The sequence below is a fragment of the Rhinolophus hipposideros genome (assembly GCF_964194185.1).
Source record: "Rhinolophus hipposideros genome assembly, chromosome: 19".
Lineage (NCBI taxonomy): Eukaryota > Metazoa > Chordata > Mammalia > Chiroptera > Rhinolophidae > Rhinolophus > Rhinolophus hipposideros.
The window spans coordinates 36,488,817-36,507,406 of NC_138065.1; the positions used below are offsets into that span (position 1 = coordinate 36,488,817).

General features: G+C 36.5%; 1 protein-coding gene across 2 annotated transcripts in view; it reads right to left on the reverse strand.

Annotated features, from left to right (window-relative positions):
• Positions 1–18,590, reverse strand: part of INTS7 (integrator complex subunit 7) — a 54,737-nt gene that overhangs the window by 16,464 nt on the left and 19,683 nt on the right. For both annotated transcript variants that reach the window (XM_081024815.1, XM_081024816.1), the window contains exons 8-14: positions 12,782–12,899; positions 10,330–10,464; positions 8,712–8,809; positions 5,774–6,013; positions 4,047–4,184; positions 2,757–2,963; positions 13–207 (exon numbers count right to left, since the gene is read on the reverse strand). In XM_081024815.1, the coding sequence (XP_080880941.1) occupies positions 13–207; positions 2,757–2,963; positions 4,047–4,184; positions 5,774–6,013; positions 8,712–8,809; positions 10,330–10,464; positions 12,782–12,899 (1,131 nt within the window). The remainder of the gene's footprint in view (positions 1–12; positions 208–2,756; positions 2,964–4,046; positions 4,185–5,773; positions 6,014–8,711; positions 8,810–10,329; positions 10,465–12,781; positions 12,900–18,590) is intronic.

Below are 18,590 nucleotides of genomic sequence, written 5' to 3' on the forward strand. Positions count from 1 at the left end.
GTGAGGACATGCCTGATTGGAGATGCGACCACACCTCTGAAGGTCATTCCCTAAGGTCATGGCAATTGTTGTGGCGATTGCAGGTGGGGGGCTTGTCTTTAGGCTATTACAGGTACAGATAAGCTGAGAGAAGGCTTGTAGAAGATCAATCCTGAGTTTTACAAATTCACACTGAAAACTCAGAGGATTCAGTGGTGTACTGGCAGCCTGGGGGAAAAAAAAGATATATTTAAGACAAACAAAGGTGAGATGGTGCAGTACCCGAATGAAGTTTAAAGGCAATGGCAATGTGCTATTTCCTAAACTGTGTGCTCGGTGTACTTGGATATTGGTTGTATTTTTAAATATACCCTACGTAATTAGTTACAAGCAAGTTACAGGTTCTGCCCACACTTAGGGAGGGGATTACACAAGATATTATACCTGGTCAGTATTTAATAAAAACAAAAATAAAAAATAAATTAAAAATCACCATTGTAGGCAGATTCACAACCCCTGGCATCCACATCTTGTGTAATCCCCTCCCTAAGTGTGGGCAGAACCTGTAACTTGCTTGTAACTAATGGAGCATGGCAACGGTGATAGATTTTGAGGATGTAATTTAGGTTCCCAATGAAGTGACTTCATATTAATCAAAAGGGAGATTACTTTGGGTGGATTTCTCCTAGTGAGCCCATTCAAAGAGGGTCTTGAAGGTGAGAGAGTCTCCTGCTGGCCTTGAAGCTTCTACAAGATCTACAGCTGTGAGGAAATGAATTCTACCAACAACCACATGAGTTTCGAAGAGGACCATGGGCCTCCTTGAGTCTCACAAGACTGGCCCTGGCTGACACTTTGATTGCAGCCTTGTGACAACATGAGCAGAGGACCCAGCTAAGCCATGCCTGAACTTCTGACTCATGGACTCTAAATTTGTGGTAATTTGTTACAAAGCACAGGAAACGAATACAAACACTTTTTACAATTTTTATTCTTAAGAAGCAAGATGACTATAATTAATCACTGTGCTGGGAAATTAGACACCCAACGTTGCTACATGGACCCCAGAAGCACAGAATTTTGAACTCCTGATTAGTGTGATTGAAGCAGGTAAAAAGCATCCTCCTCAGAGCTGTACAATCTCAGGTTAGAGCATTCATGTGCCAGGGACTAAAAGGGCAGTTTCATGCTCATATCCTCTCAGTTAAAAAGACAGAAAGCTATCATCAAATTTGGCAAGTGCCAAATGAACAGATTAAAACTAAAATCTTAAAAAAAACACCCTGATAGTACAATCAGAAATGCTGGAAGTTCCAAATGACCATAAGGATTACGCTGCCTTCCTCCCTAGTGTATTCTGAAATGGATAATCATTTTCTAATTTTTTTTTTATCCACAATCACTGTCTGGCACATAGCAAGCGCTTACATTATAGTCTGTTAAATAAAAGAATTCCATTTCCAAAGATGGTTTGAGGCCCAATCACCTGCCTTAGGTCACAATGTGGAAAATCAGAGTGGAGACTAAGAGGAGGGCCTCTGTCAGAATTCAGTCCTTAATTACTGCCAAGCCTCATTAAATACACATACCACACAAATCATTAGAAGACCATTAAGTATTCAACAGGGTTTTTCATAATATTAATTCTGTCTGCCTCACAGAGCCTGTTTGTTTCACTGTTTAGCATGTACTATACTGAACAATGACAATTTTCTGCTCTACATAAAGTAGAAAATGAAATGATTCTACTGATCAGAACCAATAACTATAACTTGATTTTAGGAGTCATTTATTAGCCTGATACAAGCAACAACAATCTTTCCCGAGAACAATGAAGAGGAAAGAATCATAGTAGTCAAAGCTACTCTTTAAAATGGAGAGGAGCCATTCCTATATCCATTTTAAAACAGCAATCAATCCTAGCCAAAAAAAATCATAATTTAAAAGATATGTACTCACCATAGTCTGAATATCCTGTCTCTTTTGTGACATCTATTTATTTTTTGTTCTACTTTAAAGCACTTCTTTTGGGATGGCCCACCATTAAAAATATTTTAGATTATGTAATAAATGTGTATAAACAGATACCAAAAGTTTTATGGTACCATCTAAATACGTACAATTTTAAAAGTTGTGTGACAATAAAAATGCTTACTATTGATTACATAAACTCTACTCTTAAGGGGAAAAAATTCTTGCATTCATATAAAAAATGCTCATTTTAGGGAATAAGTTTTTACTTAGGAATACAACTGATTTTAAGGGAACATACTTTCTTGGCAGAGAAAATGGCAAGTGTAGTTGGCTGTTAATTTGGAATAGGAGGCTATCACGGAGGGGTAACAACTAGGACACTAGCATCCCCGATAATTTCTTCTTTAGGCACAAAGCAAGAAACTCTAGTTTCTTAGTAAGTAGCTACCAGGTATGAGATGGGTGGGGGATTTATGTTTGATGGTGTAGTGACTCAGGCTGGGATCTTACTAAAAGGATTCAGGAAAGGGAGGTTCCTATCTCCATTTATCCTTTCTGCACGGATTCAGCAATCCTCTCCTATATGGTTCCTGGTACTCGACAAAAACAAAATGATAAACTTTCATCAATCTATGAATGTTGAAAAAGTGGGGGAGGGGTTAGGGATGTCCTATTTATGACTTTAATATTGCCAAATATATACGAGTAGATTTTTCACGCTAGGTAAAATAGGCTAATAAAAAGAGAAGGGAGACCATTCTCACACAAGTCACCATCACCAAAAGAGAATTAAGAGGACTTACTGTTAAGGATGCAATTCCTTTGTGGTAGAATTTTAAACACTCAGCAATGCAAGAAAGTGCTGAACTATAATTCTCCTCTTGCAACTCGGTGAGACACTGCTCTGCATGTGAGAACTCCTTCAAACTATTCAGCCAGAAGTAGAAATGTTCTGACGCAACCTGAGTCAGCAAACTCTGATAAAGCTCTCTGGCCATGTCATGATTACCCTAAAAAAAAAGGATGGTGCATGATGAGGTTCTTACACTTGAATTAGTTGACGTAGCATCTGAAAGACAAACCCAAATCTTGGATAAGCTTTAACCATCATTCCTCATATTATATAATTCTTTGAGACTCAGTCTAAGTATTTCCTCAGAAAAAATAGGCTGAGTTGCTTTTATATAACCTAATGCCTGCAGTTCTTTACTAAAACAGTTCCAAAGAGAAAAGGAATGGAATTAATTATAAAATTGAGTCTAGAGTTTTAGTTCAAAATACAGCAAGTATAAATACTTATTGTTATTGTGTATGAGCTGTTTAGTGGAGTGGGGGGTATGCCAGGACGTTCCATTAAGCTACTATTAGCAGGAGTGCTATGCCTGCTTCTGGAAATAACTGGGGGGGGAGGGGAGTTGTTGGGGGGACTGCGACTGCCCTTTAACACCTGGGGACAGGGATGCTCAATGTCTTGCAGTGTTTGGATGCTTGGGACAGCTGGGTATAATAAAGAATTGTCCTGTCAACAGTGGTCTTCCTCCCATTTGAGAAACAGTTAAAAGAGAACATGTACTTTAATCACCCAGAATGATGGTTTCCCAGTTTTGCTCCCTGAAGGATTTCTATACTACATAAGCTCTGTATTTCCTCTCAAACAAAATTAATGAAAATTGTTAGGCTGTCCATATGGCTGAGAAGGGAACAGAATAATAAACTTTCCCGTTTCCACATAAGAATGATAAGGTTAGAGAGAGAAAAGGAATAAAGATGGTGTATTGCTGAAGGAAGACAGAAATGATAGGTGGGAGGCGGCTATGGTTATGAGTACAGGGCAAAATGAAAGTGGTGCTAACAACCTATATAGCCAGAAAGAGCTCAGATTTCTGGAATTCCTGTGCGACTTGCCCATAACAACATACTTATATGAGAAAAGTTAAAAATTAGGTCCTTTCTTTCATCATCATTCAATCCTGCGATTAAGGAGTACTTCCACCTTTATGTTCAGTTTTGACTAGGAGTAACAACCACACAACCTAAGGGTTGTAACCTGTCATTTTCACCAACCCCAGTTCACACAGAAGGACCACACATACCATTCTAGATGCCTGCCTGGCAATGCGGTATACAGTCCATCCATTGGAGACACTTTCAAGCTGCTGCTTAATTATTGTCTTTACTTCAGCAGATAGTGCTTTCTGACTGGCGACAAAAATCACAGTGGCCAAACTCACCTAACATTGAGCAAGAAGACAATCAAAAGAATCATGTAATTCTAGTCAACATCATAACTTTACTCAAAAGGGAGAAAAACTACTTAAGGAGGGCCCATCAAAAAAGAACAAAATTTGTTTTCCTTTGACATTTAATTTTTCACTTTGAAGTAATTAAGCAATTTATTCCACTGCTCAGAGCATTGTTTATAATAGCAAATAATTAGAAATGATGTTCATAAATATGGATAAATTATGATAAAACCACACAATGAAATACTATGTAGCAGTGAAATGGATAAACTAGAGATACACTTATCAGTATAGATGATTCACACAAAATAGTCAAAAGTAGGCAAAATGAGAAAAAATTACATGTAGTATGATAGCATTTATATAAAGTTAAAAATATGCAAAACATACTGCATATTACGCTGGATATACACTAAGGTAGTAAATGTATTACATACATGGGAATGATAAACACCAAATTCAGGACAGTGGTTATCTCTGGGAGAAGGGAGGTATACAGGGAGGTACTACTATTCAAGCGTACTGGAAGTATTTTTTTCTTAAGCCAGGTGATGGATGCGAGAGTTTTCATTGTATTATTCTTTATACTTTTTGAATATTAAAATCGCCTTAAAATGGTATTAACAAAAAAAAAGGGACAAAGAACGTTAGTTGAAAATGCTGCTTCGATAAAAAATAAACTTGGATAGCGGCTTCTTGGTGTCCCAAAGCTAATATATACAAAGGTCCATACATGTGATAACTACGTGATATCAGTCCCATGACCACTGCCACTTGGGTACCAGGTAACCCCTTTTCTGATAGCAAATGATGAGACGGAGCTATCTTTTACACAATGCCCCCTGGAGGATTAAATATAAAATAGGCTTGAGTAAGTAATTTTATTAAGCTTTTTCCCAAGCCCTAAATTCAGATGACCAGAAATAATATGGAGTGGCCAACTTAAGGCTTACATCTAATTTATGCCTCTTTAGAAGGTAGCCTACTCTCAGCCTTGGAGAACTTTCAAATAAACATTATTATAATGCTCCCATGACTTGCTTCTTTCTAAGTATGCACCTTTCTCAACCCCAGGACTATAACAAAACCTAAATTAGATCCTAAACAACTAAAGAGGTCCTGGATTGGAAAGCAGAATCTGGGTTAATTTATGGTCACTATTACCGCTAGGCCTTCAACTTATATTTCTGGAAGTACACAACAGGTTTAGTTCATTAGTTACCTGTTTTGTATAAAAAGGAAGAAAGTCCACTTTCATTTTGTTCTTCATAATGAAACAAAAACATCAGATTGAAGGCCTTGGCTACACTAAGCTAACCTGACTGGTGTTGGTCAGCTTAGGGCTGAGGAATAAAGAAGTTTTAGATCTGAACTAAATAGGGCTTTCTAAATCAAAAGTGGAAATAGTAAAATAAAAAGCTCATGGTTCCAATTGTATTTTTTTACTTCAGGACACCCTTGGTCTTAATTCCTTTCACCTGTTACTTGTTTTGCTTTTTAAGTGCAACAGTAACGTTAAATTCTTAAAGTACTGTAATTCTCACTAGACCTAATCCCATTCATCCACAGCTCTTTACCAGCAGTTCCTGCTGCTTGTCGGTGGCTGATCGTCCGATCACCTTGTAGAGCCCCATGAGGTCCCCCAGCATCCCATCGCCCAGCACCGGCAGCTGCATGGCAATGGCAGCCAGGCAATGGCACATGAGGATGCGGGCAGCGTCCAGGGCACTGTGCAGCTGGGTCAGCAAGGTCTCGACCACTGATTGGCTGAGATGGGGCCTGCCCTTGGCCAGCTTCACCATACAATTCAGAGCAATCTGCACATTGACAAGAACATGGACCAGTTACACTGTGAAGGGAATAAGTGAAGCTTTAAACAGAAGAACTTTGTGTACGTTTTTGGGAATAATCAAGGAAAAGGTTTTTTGTAAGGCATAACATTTTTCTGCATAATAAACACATGACACAACGAATCCCGTATGAGCATCTGCAAAGTGTGCCATGTTTCAAACTAAATAGCAAGTCAGGACTGCACATTAATCACTCATTTCAAGCTAAGACTATAAAAAAATAAATAAAAGATGAGGTGAAAATCATAAGGAATAATGCCAAAGTGGCAAAATATACGTCCAACTGAATGTCACTATTACCATACTTGCATTACTTTTTAAGAATTGCTTCTAAAATGAGGTTTGTAAACTTACCTATGCTGTCATCTCCCAGGATGCTAATAAAAATATAGATTCCTGGGCCCCACCATCCCAAATGTAATGGATTAACGGTGTGCACATATATTTGGGTTATGGAGAGTTTGCAGTTTAAGAAAGGCGCCCTCGGTAACTCTTAAGCACGGTGAAATGGGGAAGAGGTTTCTAATTTCCTCTTATTTCTCAACTGAAACTAAAAAAACCAATTGGCTTTAGAACTTCCATTCAGGCCAGTTAATGGCATCACTAATATCCCAGCCACCAAAACTAGACGCCCAGAAGTCCTCTCATGTTACACAGCAACTGATCACTAAACCTAGTCATTTTTTTCTTTTTTCAAAGAAACTTTTGTCAAGTCTGTAAAACCCACCACTTTAAGCTCCTTTCCATTCTCTACCACAACATAAATCCCTACCTAATTCCAATCTCTTGAAAAGATGAGTCCATTAACTCATCCCTCTCTAAAACCATGTAGCTTTCAGTGTGGTATTAAGAAAATATAATGAGCTTTAGAGTCTGACAGACCCAGAGCTGACGATCAGCTTGCCCTTTATTAGCTAAGTATCTTTGAATAAGTTATTTTCTCTCTCTGAGTCTTAATTTCCTCATGAGTATAAGAGGAGGATAAATTTAACTACATTGCAAAGTGAAAAAAAATTTCACTTATTGTAAAGTTTGAAAAAAAAAATCTATATACAAGCCTTGAACAAAGTTTGGCACGTAACAGACACAATTAAGTAACAATAAACATTACAACAAAGGCTAGAACATATCCATGACTTTAACATTTTAGTATCTCCTCAATCACTGCCTATAGAATCGAGCCAATGTTCCTTAACACGGTATTTGAGATCCTCCATAATCAGGCTGCAAACTACTTTTCCAACCTCAGATTTGTCACCCAGCCACAGTGGGCTACTCACCATTCATCCAACAGAACAGGTACATTTTTGCTTTCAAGCTCTCTATAACAAGGTCCCTTATGTTCAAATGATCTTTCCTCAAAACTGAAATGCTACCCCATCTTTTCAGGGCTCAACTTACATATGACATCTCCTTGTTCATGTCTTTCCTAATATCCTTCAACTTGAAACTAATCACTCCCAACTCTGTGTTCTTATTAGAATTGTACCTTCATTTGTACTACCAGAGATCTTACTGCATTTCTGCTTGGTATCATAGGCCCTTATATGCGACGTGGGAACTCTAACATGGGGACCTTTGTTGATCACCTATGTATAGCCCACTGTGGAGTCCAGTGTTTTATTGACACCCACAATTGGAGGGAAAATAATTTGGTTTCCTTTCTTTCTTTTTGAAATTTTTTTATTTTAAATACATGTATTGTGGTTCCAAAGGGATTCTGGGGTTCAAGCACTTACTGAACACACGTTGCTTACTTCCTTCACCACCTCTCATTAGCCGCTTTTATTTAGTGGTGCTAATATCTTTGTTTATCACTATGATAATACCAGACCTTTTCTGAACATGCTATATTCCCCAAGCCATACCTTAGACAAGCTATAGTTCTTACATTCTGCAATGTCTATCTAATAGCCTTTTACTTCTATTAACCCTGCTATTCATAATTATTAATTTTGTGCCATCACAAATTATATTTGATGCTTCACTCCAATAAGAACAGTCTCATCTCACATTTAAAAAATCTTAAATATCTCTTAAGAATTTCTATAATTAAGTAAACGTGAAACTTTTTACAATTCTTTACTTGGCTTAAAAACTAGGGCTTCTATACTTGGAAAATTAATGCACACCTATACAGAGTTTGGCTGCAGTTATTTCATCAGTTTTTTGTGATCTTATTAGTGCTACCTGAAACTTTTAAGAGTGCAGAAGCTCTGCCTATTTAACTTTGTTTTATATTGTCTAGGACCATTATATGTACCAATTAAAACTTAATAAATACTGTCAACTGATGGCAAAATAGGCCAAACCTCAGATTTTTATTTTGTCTATCTTTTGGAATACCAATGGTCAAAATGCTAGTTTTCAAAGTGAAGACCAAGGGCAAATGTTTGTTTAAGCCAGGAGTTGATAAACTATTGCCCTTGGGCCAAATCCTGTCTGATTTTGTAAATAAAGTTTTAGTGGAACACAGTCCCCCCGCCCTTTTTACATATCGTCCATAACTCTTTTGTCCTCCAAAGGCAAACTGAGTAGTTGGGAAAAAGAGTGTATAACATAGAAAACTTAAAATATTTAGTATCTGGCCCTTTACAGAGAGACTGCCAATTCCTAGTTTACACGATGAAAACAGGCTTTATATTAAAAGAATTGGTATTTTCACCTTTAAAGTGGCTTGAGCACCTGGACTGTCATCTTGACTACAAAGGACCAGAAGGGATTCCAGGCCAAAAACAGCATCTTGTTCCAGCGCCAAAAGGTCTAGAGAAAAAGACATTAAGTTTTATAGTGGTCAGGTAGAGAATATTAAACACACACACACACACACACACACGCACAAGAAGAAACCATTAAGGAATCTAAAATACAGGAAACACTTCAATAAGTAAAGCTAACCTTCCTGAAAAAGTACCTCTGGCATTACTATTCAAATCTTTAGACTTCTGTATTTTCATCACTTTATTAAAGATTATAAAACTATACACATTAAATCAAGAGCTAAAACCACGAAGGTTGAAATAAAGCATAACCAAATTCTGTCACCAGCTTAGCTGAGGAAAATTCTAGGAACAGCAAACCATGTAGTATGTATAATCTTTCTAATCAGAATAAATTATGAAGGTCCATTTTCACCTTGGATGCTACAATTTTCAGTTTCTCATGAAAGCTGCACCACTTTTAAGAAGTAATGAGGACCCACATAATCATATTAATCTTTTAAATCGAACCATAAAGAACAAATCCCTTAGATGTCTCATGTAATAGCAGTATTTCAGCATCTTTTCACTACCTCAGGACTAAAATTATTCAAGAGATTCTAGAAAGTTCTGAATACATTAGATAACCATATTTAGGTTAACATAGGTCAGCTTTGAGAACATATAGCAATTTTTTATGTTAAATGATAGAAAATATCATTACTATTCTCAAAATAAAACAGGTTTAATTACTCAAATAAGAATCAACATACAATTTAAATAAATTCCTCCTGACTTAGAATAAGTGCTTGGCAAACAGTGTGAAGGCTAGTGAAGGTCAGGTGCTAGAAAAAAATAGGTACCAAGAACGAGCAGTGCTGAAGGCTAGTGGGAATAAGAGAGACTGCTAAGCTTATGATCCTTAATAAAGATCAAAATAGGCACTGAAACAGATGGAACATCCAAAATGCATTTCCTGCTTTTGAACACCAGCCTGAACTTCTCCAAGCCGTTAGGTCAAAAGATGTTAGGAATACAATAAAATGGTACATGCATTATTTTCTAGGCACACCCTTCTTAATTATGTAAATCAATTTAATGCTCTAAATATCTAGAGGAAAATTTTATGAAAATTAAGTTCACATTGCTGTTAATTCACTTGCCCCTAGGTGAAACTATTTGTTACTTAAGCCTGTTGATAACTTAAGATACTTCTTCCTAAATTTTCTAGGTTTTTGTACAGGTGAACACAGTTGCCTTATCCCAAGGGTAGAGTCAGAAGCAGCCCCCGTCCACAGCACCATATATGCCAAGGTAAACAGTGGGAGGAAACGTGCAATACTCCATAAAATCTTTCAATTCCACAATCCCAATCTCAAGGGCCTCACATTTTTAAAGTTTTTTTCACAGGATGAAGTACTCTTGAGAAAACTTGCTCTAAGAACCCTTCATAAGGAGGCAACAAGTATATCAAAGCACACTGGCTAAAAGGGATTAAAAAAACCAAACCCACACAGAAATCAGCCCAAGCTCTAAACTCTAATCCAAAAGTTTATATTCAGTGTCAGTCCTGATCAAACTTACCTTTTTCTTGACAAGAGACGGTTATATTAGTTAGGACTCTGACTCCATGAGCTGCAATGCCCCGGTTATTATGGTAACAGCACTCCTGGGCTAATTTGACTAAATCAGAGGATCTGGGGGAACAACCCACATTTCCTAAACAAGCAGAGAAAAGTAGTACAGGTTATAACCCATTTATATACAAGGCCTGCCAATTAAGTTCGCAAACTTGTTGCAACAATGCTGTTAAACTTCTTTGATACCAGAGGGATTATTCATTATGAATTTGTACCAACTGGACAGTTAACCAAGTTTACTATTTGGAAGTGCTGAAAAGGTTGCGTGAAGAAGTTAGACGGCCTGAACTTTTCACCAATTCATGGCTCTTGTATCACAACAATGCACCAGCTCCCACGGCACTGTCAGTGAGGGAATTTTTGGCCAGCAAACAAATAACTGTATTGGAACACCCTCCCTACTCACCTGATCTGGTTCCCAATGAATTCTTTTTTTACCCAAAGATAAAGGAAATATTGAAAGGAAGACATTTTGATGACATTCAGGACATCAAGGGTAACAGGACAACAGCTCTGATGGTCATTCCAGAAAAAGAGTTCCAAATTACTTTGAAGGGTGGACTAGGCACTGGCGTCAGTGCATAGCTTCCCAAGGGGAGTACTTGGAAGGTGACCATAGTGATATTCAGCAATGAGGTATGTAGCGCTTTTTCTAGGATGAGTTCATGAACCTAACTGTCCGACCTTATAATTCAAAAGCATGGCAGCTTATAGGCTCATTTTTCTCCTTTTCACGAGAAAACCTCCATGAATAAACGTTCACAAATTTTTTTACCTCTACATCATCCATCATCAACATACATTACCATTTCTCTTTCTCCTGTCAAGGTACTTAGAATAGGTATGTGCTAATAGTTTTGTAATGATTAGGATCTAAAATCAATATAAGACATTCTCATGAAAATATTAATAAAAACTGACTAAGCAACAGTGCACAAGCCAAAACAACTACAGATTGTATCTTAGGAGTTCAAATGGAGTTCATTAAAGGCTTCTTGGCAGATAAAACCTTACCTTCAAGAAAGGAATGAAGAGAGAAACAAAAATTTTAGGTTTGCTTTTCCTACCTCAATTGCTGGCATATAGTTATATCTCAAAAGGTTTACACTGAAATCCATGATTTTAGAGCTGGAAAGGATTTGGGCATCATCTGATTCAATACCCTACTTTTATAGAAGAAATCAAAGCCCAGCTGAGGCCAGTCAAAATTGCTGGTTTGCAGAATCAGAGCAAATAAAATGGTCATGGTTTTAAGCCACTAAGTTTTGAGGTGATTTATTATGTAGCAATCAATAACTGATACAGCGTATCTCACAGGATTACTAGAAAGGCTGGAAAACTAAGCTCAAAGAAAAGGTAAGGCTAGAAACCAACCAACCAAGATCACAGCCCAAACCATGCATGGAATTAGCCCAGTGAAGACATTACTGCCAATGTTACTGACATCCTGATGTCGTAATTTGCACTGCTGCCAAAGGTACAAGACACAGCCAACAACCAACGCTAGGGGGCGCCCTAGAAACTGGATGATGCTGTGGTCACTGCTGTACCACCAGAATAGATTCTCCCACATCACACTGCTTGTTGTTACTGGCTCCCAATTCAACCTGCGGTATCAAAGTGATTAGGCAAGTTCAGGCCACATGTGTGCACCTCAGGTGGTAGGGAGGCTTACAATAGAAGATGAGGTCTTTTCAGCTTCCTATCAAGACTTCTACGTCAAGGAATTCCCTTTACCCAGTAAGTTCATCTGCTGTAAAACCATAAAAAGGACCAATGTATATTACAGTTCTTTAATTAATTCAATTCAAATTAACTGACTACAAAAGGAATAGAGACTCCACAAAAGTTGCATTAAAACAAAACAACAAAAAACTTCAGCCTTGGCCTATTTAGGTAAGCAAGCTCTCACTGGGCATTAATAAAGACATTTTGGACTTAAATCATCTTAGGCAGGCAACCAGGAAAGTATTACTGAATGGGGGTAGTTTTATTTTAATCATTTTCCAGAGTGATCACATACACTTAAAAGGTAGCACACGACATTTGCTTTTAAAATTCACCATCACTTGGCCTTTGAAATGTACTTAAATTCAAAGGGCACTTTGAGTCACAGACGTACAAAAGCAAACCAGCTATTTTAAGCATCCTCAAAAATATTGTTTTACCCACATATAATTCAAGAAAGGGCAAATCTCAAAAAACAATATCCCTGAGTTGAGATCAAGGATGCAAGATTTTATTACCATAGGTTAGCTAAGAAATAATTTTCAAATAAATCACTAGCATCTAACAGAGTATGAGACTGAAACCGTTCCAGCTTCTAAAGCTTTATAAACAACCTGAAACATCCACACGAATAAAAGGATTAGCACGGCCACCTCCTTTCCTCTTACCTGAAGCTATGCTGAAGTAATGTTTGATGGCGATGGTCCCTGAGAGTGTGGAAAGCACAGACAGCATCCCTAGCTTTAAGCTGTCATAGGGGGTCTGGAGGGCACACTCACAGAGCGCCTAAAATGCAGAGAAGGAACGCAAACATTAAAACATCAATAGACTTCAGGACATCTACTCATTTAAAATTTTCTAGCTTTTAGAAAACTTCTGTATTGTCTTTTTTCCGTGATAAAAAATCTTAGGTCAAGAGGAACATAAGGAGACACGTTGCTAAATATAATGCAGTATCCCAGATAGGATCCTGGAACAGAAAAAGGACACTAGGTAAAAACTAAAGAAACGTGAAAAAAGTATGAACCTCAGTTAATAACAATAATGTATCGAAACTGGTTCATCAATTGTAACAAAAGTACCATACTAATGTAAAATATCAGTCACAGGGGGAACTGGGTGTGGTGTGTGCAGGAATCCTCTAGCTTTTCAATTTTTCTGTAAATCTACACCTGTTCTAAAAAATAAAAACTACTGTGAAGTAGTCATCAAGAATGACTTCTGATTAAGACCACTATGAATTACGTACTATTTAGTCCGCACAAGCAGAACTTCTACTGTATTTTTTGCTTACCTGAGAGATATGAATAGTAATTCATATATGTGTATTTTTTAAAAACATTACAGAGTGTGACATTCTCTCTAGTTCGTAAGTATGTGAGGCTCTAATCTCCTCCCATTTCATGTCATTTCCTCTACTACTAAGGTGGTCTGAAGTATTATCAAAAACAAGATGCTAGTTTTTCTTTTGATGCAGTGAGCTATGAATATATGCTCATGGTACAGTGCTTCTCATTCTTGCCTCATCCTATATATTTACTCATAGGACTCTGACACGAATGCATATAATATAAATGGTCAAAACTGCCCTGTTCAATTAAACTAATTTCCGTTCTCCCACAAAAATTCAGAAAATGAGCAAAACTTAAAGACTAGGGAGAAAATAAGAAAATACAATTTCAGAAAGGTTAAACAATAAATGTAATAGGACCCAAATAAAAACATTGACAAAATCTGGAGAGAGGAGGGTAATGTTTCCAAAGGTCATATAGAAAAATAAAAATCAGAAAATATCCAGAAAAATTGTGACAAAGTATAATGAGGGCCAAAAACAACCCTGCTAAATATTAAAATATGTAATGAACCCATAAAAATTTAAAAAGTAAAAAGTTTTTTCCAACTCCCAAACGCAGAAATCAATGAAAGAGAACTGGTCCCATAAATAGATTCAAATACACACTAGAATTTAATATATAATAAAGACATTTCAAATCAAAGGGACTATTTAATTAACATTTCAAGGAGAATTGCCCAGTCACCTCGGTGAATAAAACTAGATCCTTGTTTCTTTTTTGTGGCCCCCTCCAAGAAAAACAACAACAAAAAACTATAAAAAGTACAAAAACTTAACATGGGAAAAAAAGCAAAAAGATAAATAAAACTGAAAAAATATTTATATCATGTAAGATTAATGAAGGCCCAATGACCTTATTATATAAAAAATTCTTAGTAATAAATAGGCAAACAATCTCACTCATAATTTGAAAACTTTAACTTAAGAGTTGCTTTTCACCAGTCAGTTTGGCCAAGATTAAAGTTTAATGATACATAGCACTTAAAACTGGGGAAACAAGGCAGGCACTCTCACACACTGTTGATTAAGGGTAAAATGGTGTAGATTTCATTGTAACTGGCATTAAATCTCAAAAATTTAAATACACGAATCATTAGACCACAAAATTTCTCTTTTGGAAATTTATGTTCACGAAGGTGATTTAAAAAAAACAAAACAAAACTAATCAATGTCACAACATAAACAGTAACAATGAAACTATTGGAAACTAATGTCCCATCACCTGGGGATTGGGAATTTAAAGGGAGTACCACACAGCTGGTAAAAGAATGCAATAGAACTACCCACGTATATGAGAAGTTCCCCCAAGATGCAGTGTTAAGAGATAAAAGTTCAGAACATGCACATAGTGTATTTTTCTTTGTAAAGATGGGACACACACATGCTTGCATATGGATGAAAAATTCAGGAAGGACACATAAGAAACTAATAACAGTGATCACTCCTGCAGAGAAGACCTGAGGGAAGAAGTTTTCACCTATTGTATATCTCTGAATTCTGTAAATTTTTCATCATATGCAGGTGTACTTTTTCAAGTGAAAGTAAAACGTAGTAAATAACAAAAATGGAAGCGGCAGCAAAAATTATCATGGAAGGAATGGAAATGGACCTGAAAAATAGAGTGGGTATCCGGTGATAGAAGGAAACACAGTCTGGGTGATGCCAACAAGAACTGTGGCAGTTAGGCCAGAATACGGAGAATTTATTTGTGGCCTAAGAGGAGATACATCCAAAAGGAATGAAGGATGAGAGAGAAACACTGAACAGGAAAGATTAGGCTAGATTAAAGAGGGTCTCGAAAGATAGGCAGAGATTTAAACTTGATGAGAAAAGAAAAAAGAAAGTCGCTGGAGAGGAATAATGTCACCTGAAGTGTTAAGGAATTTTATTCTGGCAAATGGTAAAAAATAGAACAAGTTAACAGAGTTGAGAGTTAGGGCCTGTAGCTTATGGCAGTAATGCAGGCAGGTGGTGATGATGGCCTGAATGTGACAGAGGATGAATATGAGCGACATTTTGAAAGAGATTACACGTGAGGGAATGAACAAGAAGGATTCCATGATTATTACAAAATTTCAAACCAGTGACCAGAGAATGTTGATTCCATTTACAAAGATTGAGATGGGGATTTGCTAATTTCAGAGGAAGGACAGAAAATAGGAAGATATTAAGTCTAAGAAGAAATGTCTACCAGGCATTGGGAATCTGAGATGTAGCAGATTTTTAATTGGAAGACTAGCATTAGAATTCTGGCTCTGCCACTTACCATGGCTGGGATCTGAACCAATTACTGAAATCTTTGAGTCTCAACTTCTTTGTCTATAAAATGGGGGTAAAGATTTATACAGAACTGTTGTTTTCATATAAAACATCTCTGGAAAAATATGCAAGAAATCATACATTGATTGCCACTGGGCAAAGGAGCTGAGTGAATGGTAAACAAACAGTAAGTGAGAAATATTTTACTATATATCCTTTTGTGGCTTTTGAATTTTGATACATCAATGTATTGGCATTAAGAGAAATGAATTAAAATTTAAAATATAAGTGGGGGGTTGACATCTATTGTCTGTAAGATTAAATAGCTACTGAGAGTCAAAGCACTTTGCAACCCCTACGAATTGCTATGCTGGAGAGCAATTCAGAAGCTCAAGTACAAGGACTAGACTGTTGGGGAGTGCAACCAGAATGGGAAGCTACCAGAACGGCAGAGAATAAATGGAAGAAAGCACCTAGGATCAAAGACTCAGCTCTGAGGAAAACAGGGAGTGAAGAACACAGAGAAGGTACAGTTTAGAAAGTGGAAAGAATGAGTAAAGATAGTTAAGTGCCAAAGAAAGCATAAGAAGGGGTAGGTTGACAGGGTCAATATTGCAGAGAACAGATAGATGATAAAGGCAGAAAAAGCCTCTGGATTAGCATTAAGTGCTTAAGCAAAGTGACAGGGAAACAGATCTAAAAGCAAGTGTTGTGATGGAAGAAGAACTAACTCCGGGTGGTGAACACACAACGCAATATATAGATGATGTATTATAGAGATGTACACTTGAAACCCATGTAATTTTAATAATCAATGAACGCCAATAAATTTAATAAAAAGAAAAAGCAGGGGACAAAGAAATAAAAGCAGACATACAGAGGGTGCCAAAAAATGTATACGCAATTTAAGAAAGGAAAAAACTATTAAAACTGTAATACTTAATATATACCGGTAACAGAAGATGAACACAAGTCACGTTTGACTTCTACAATTACCAAGAGGTGCTCAAAGTGGTTACCATCAGCATCCAGACACTTCTGATTACGGCGAACTACTGCTTGAGCAACATTGATCAAAGTGTCCACTTGCATACATTTTTTTGGCATCCCCTGTAGATACTGTTTTTGAAGTTCAAAAGAAAGTATGTTTTAAAAAGTGACTGTTATTAGGTAATACTTAGTTTCTATTATTTATTCAAATACTTAGACCATTTCCTTTTATCCACTTTTTATTGCCTAAACTGTCCTGCCTTGTACTGTTAATTAGCTTGTGGTTAGGTAGGTATCCTCTTCAACTAAAGAGCCCCAGAGGTTAAAGACGAGGGCCTATATTTATATAATTTACATACAATTATGTCTTATAGAGTGCTCTGTGTATAACAGACATTTGACCTTTTGGGATAATCAAGAAGGCAAGTGAGGCATTTTATATAAGATAACAATGACATCAGTAATCTTAAAGAACAAGAATGTTACCATTTCAAAAACTGAACAAAATGTTTAGAAAATCTTACGATAAAATTATTTAAAACATTATCATCTAATTTCTGTCCTCTAGCATAATACTGGGTACCAAAAATGCTCTAGTAAATGCGTACTGATTGAAAGTTTCATTAATTCAAATTGGTAAGCTTAACAGAGCATATCACAAAGTTCCCCAGAGATCGTACATCGTATTTCAACAATGAAATCTGGTTCATGTTTCTGTTTCTAGGACATGCCTATTACAAAATTGTTCTTACCAGGATTAGTTTTTGTATTGACAAAAAGGAAAAATCTAACTCTTCAAATGGAGCCCGCTTTCTCACTCACCACCACTGTCTTCCTCACTATTTGGTCTGAATTTCTCTCCCTATGTTCAAATGAGGCTCTCTCTGTCCTGAATTGCTGTTTTCTGGGTCAGTTCCTAAACAGGGGCTTCTTCTCTACTCTAGAATGAGAATGGCCACCAGGGATGTGCTCCAGAAAAGTATAGCACAAAGTTTATAATCTTTAAAGTAAAGAAAAATGCTATGTTTAAAAGTACTTTGTCAAAGACATAACACATCTAAATTTTCTGTCTCCATTGTACTAGCTGCAACAACAACAAAAAAAAAGGCAAAAAAAAAATTATTAAAAAAAGGCTAAGTCTCAGGCTTAATTTGCCATCCCTCCTAATAGCAAGTACAAATCAAAACTCTCAGGAGAGAGAATGCCAAAAATAAAATTATGTCTTTGAGACTATCTAGAACAAACAGTCTTTTGCTTTGTAACAGAGAAGTTGCATAAATCAAATATCCTCTTCCAATAACACTATAACATCAGAACAGTGTAAACTATTAATACAGATTAACACCAGCTAAAATGGATATTTACCCTAGCAAGGTATAAAAAAAAGTTCAAAGAAAAATATAAACAGATGAAACAATATTTTCGTTCCCAAGAAATTAATTCTGCTTTTGACTAGGCTTAGTAATAATACACCGTACTTGGGCACTTCCTTCCTTCCTTCAGTTTTTTAAAACACTCAGAATGAAAGCATTTCATTTAACCTGTAGTATCTGATTCCATGTGGAAATTATAATACCTACCAACACACCAGTAATAGTAGCAATAGAATGGACACAATTTGTATTTTAAATACCAAAACTAAAAATCAATCAGCAGTGACAAGATTGGCTGAAAGAAGGAAGGAAAAAAGGAAGAAAGAAATGAGGGAGGGAAGAAGGTTTAAAAGAATAATAATTAGTCTTGGTAATTGAGAGTAAAATTCAAATTTGAAATCAATAAACTATTACCTTGTAAAGGTTAAATTATTAGAACCACTTTCCCCTGCTCTATTTCAATTATTTTCAAAAATATATCTAGGTTTTAAAAAAATGATT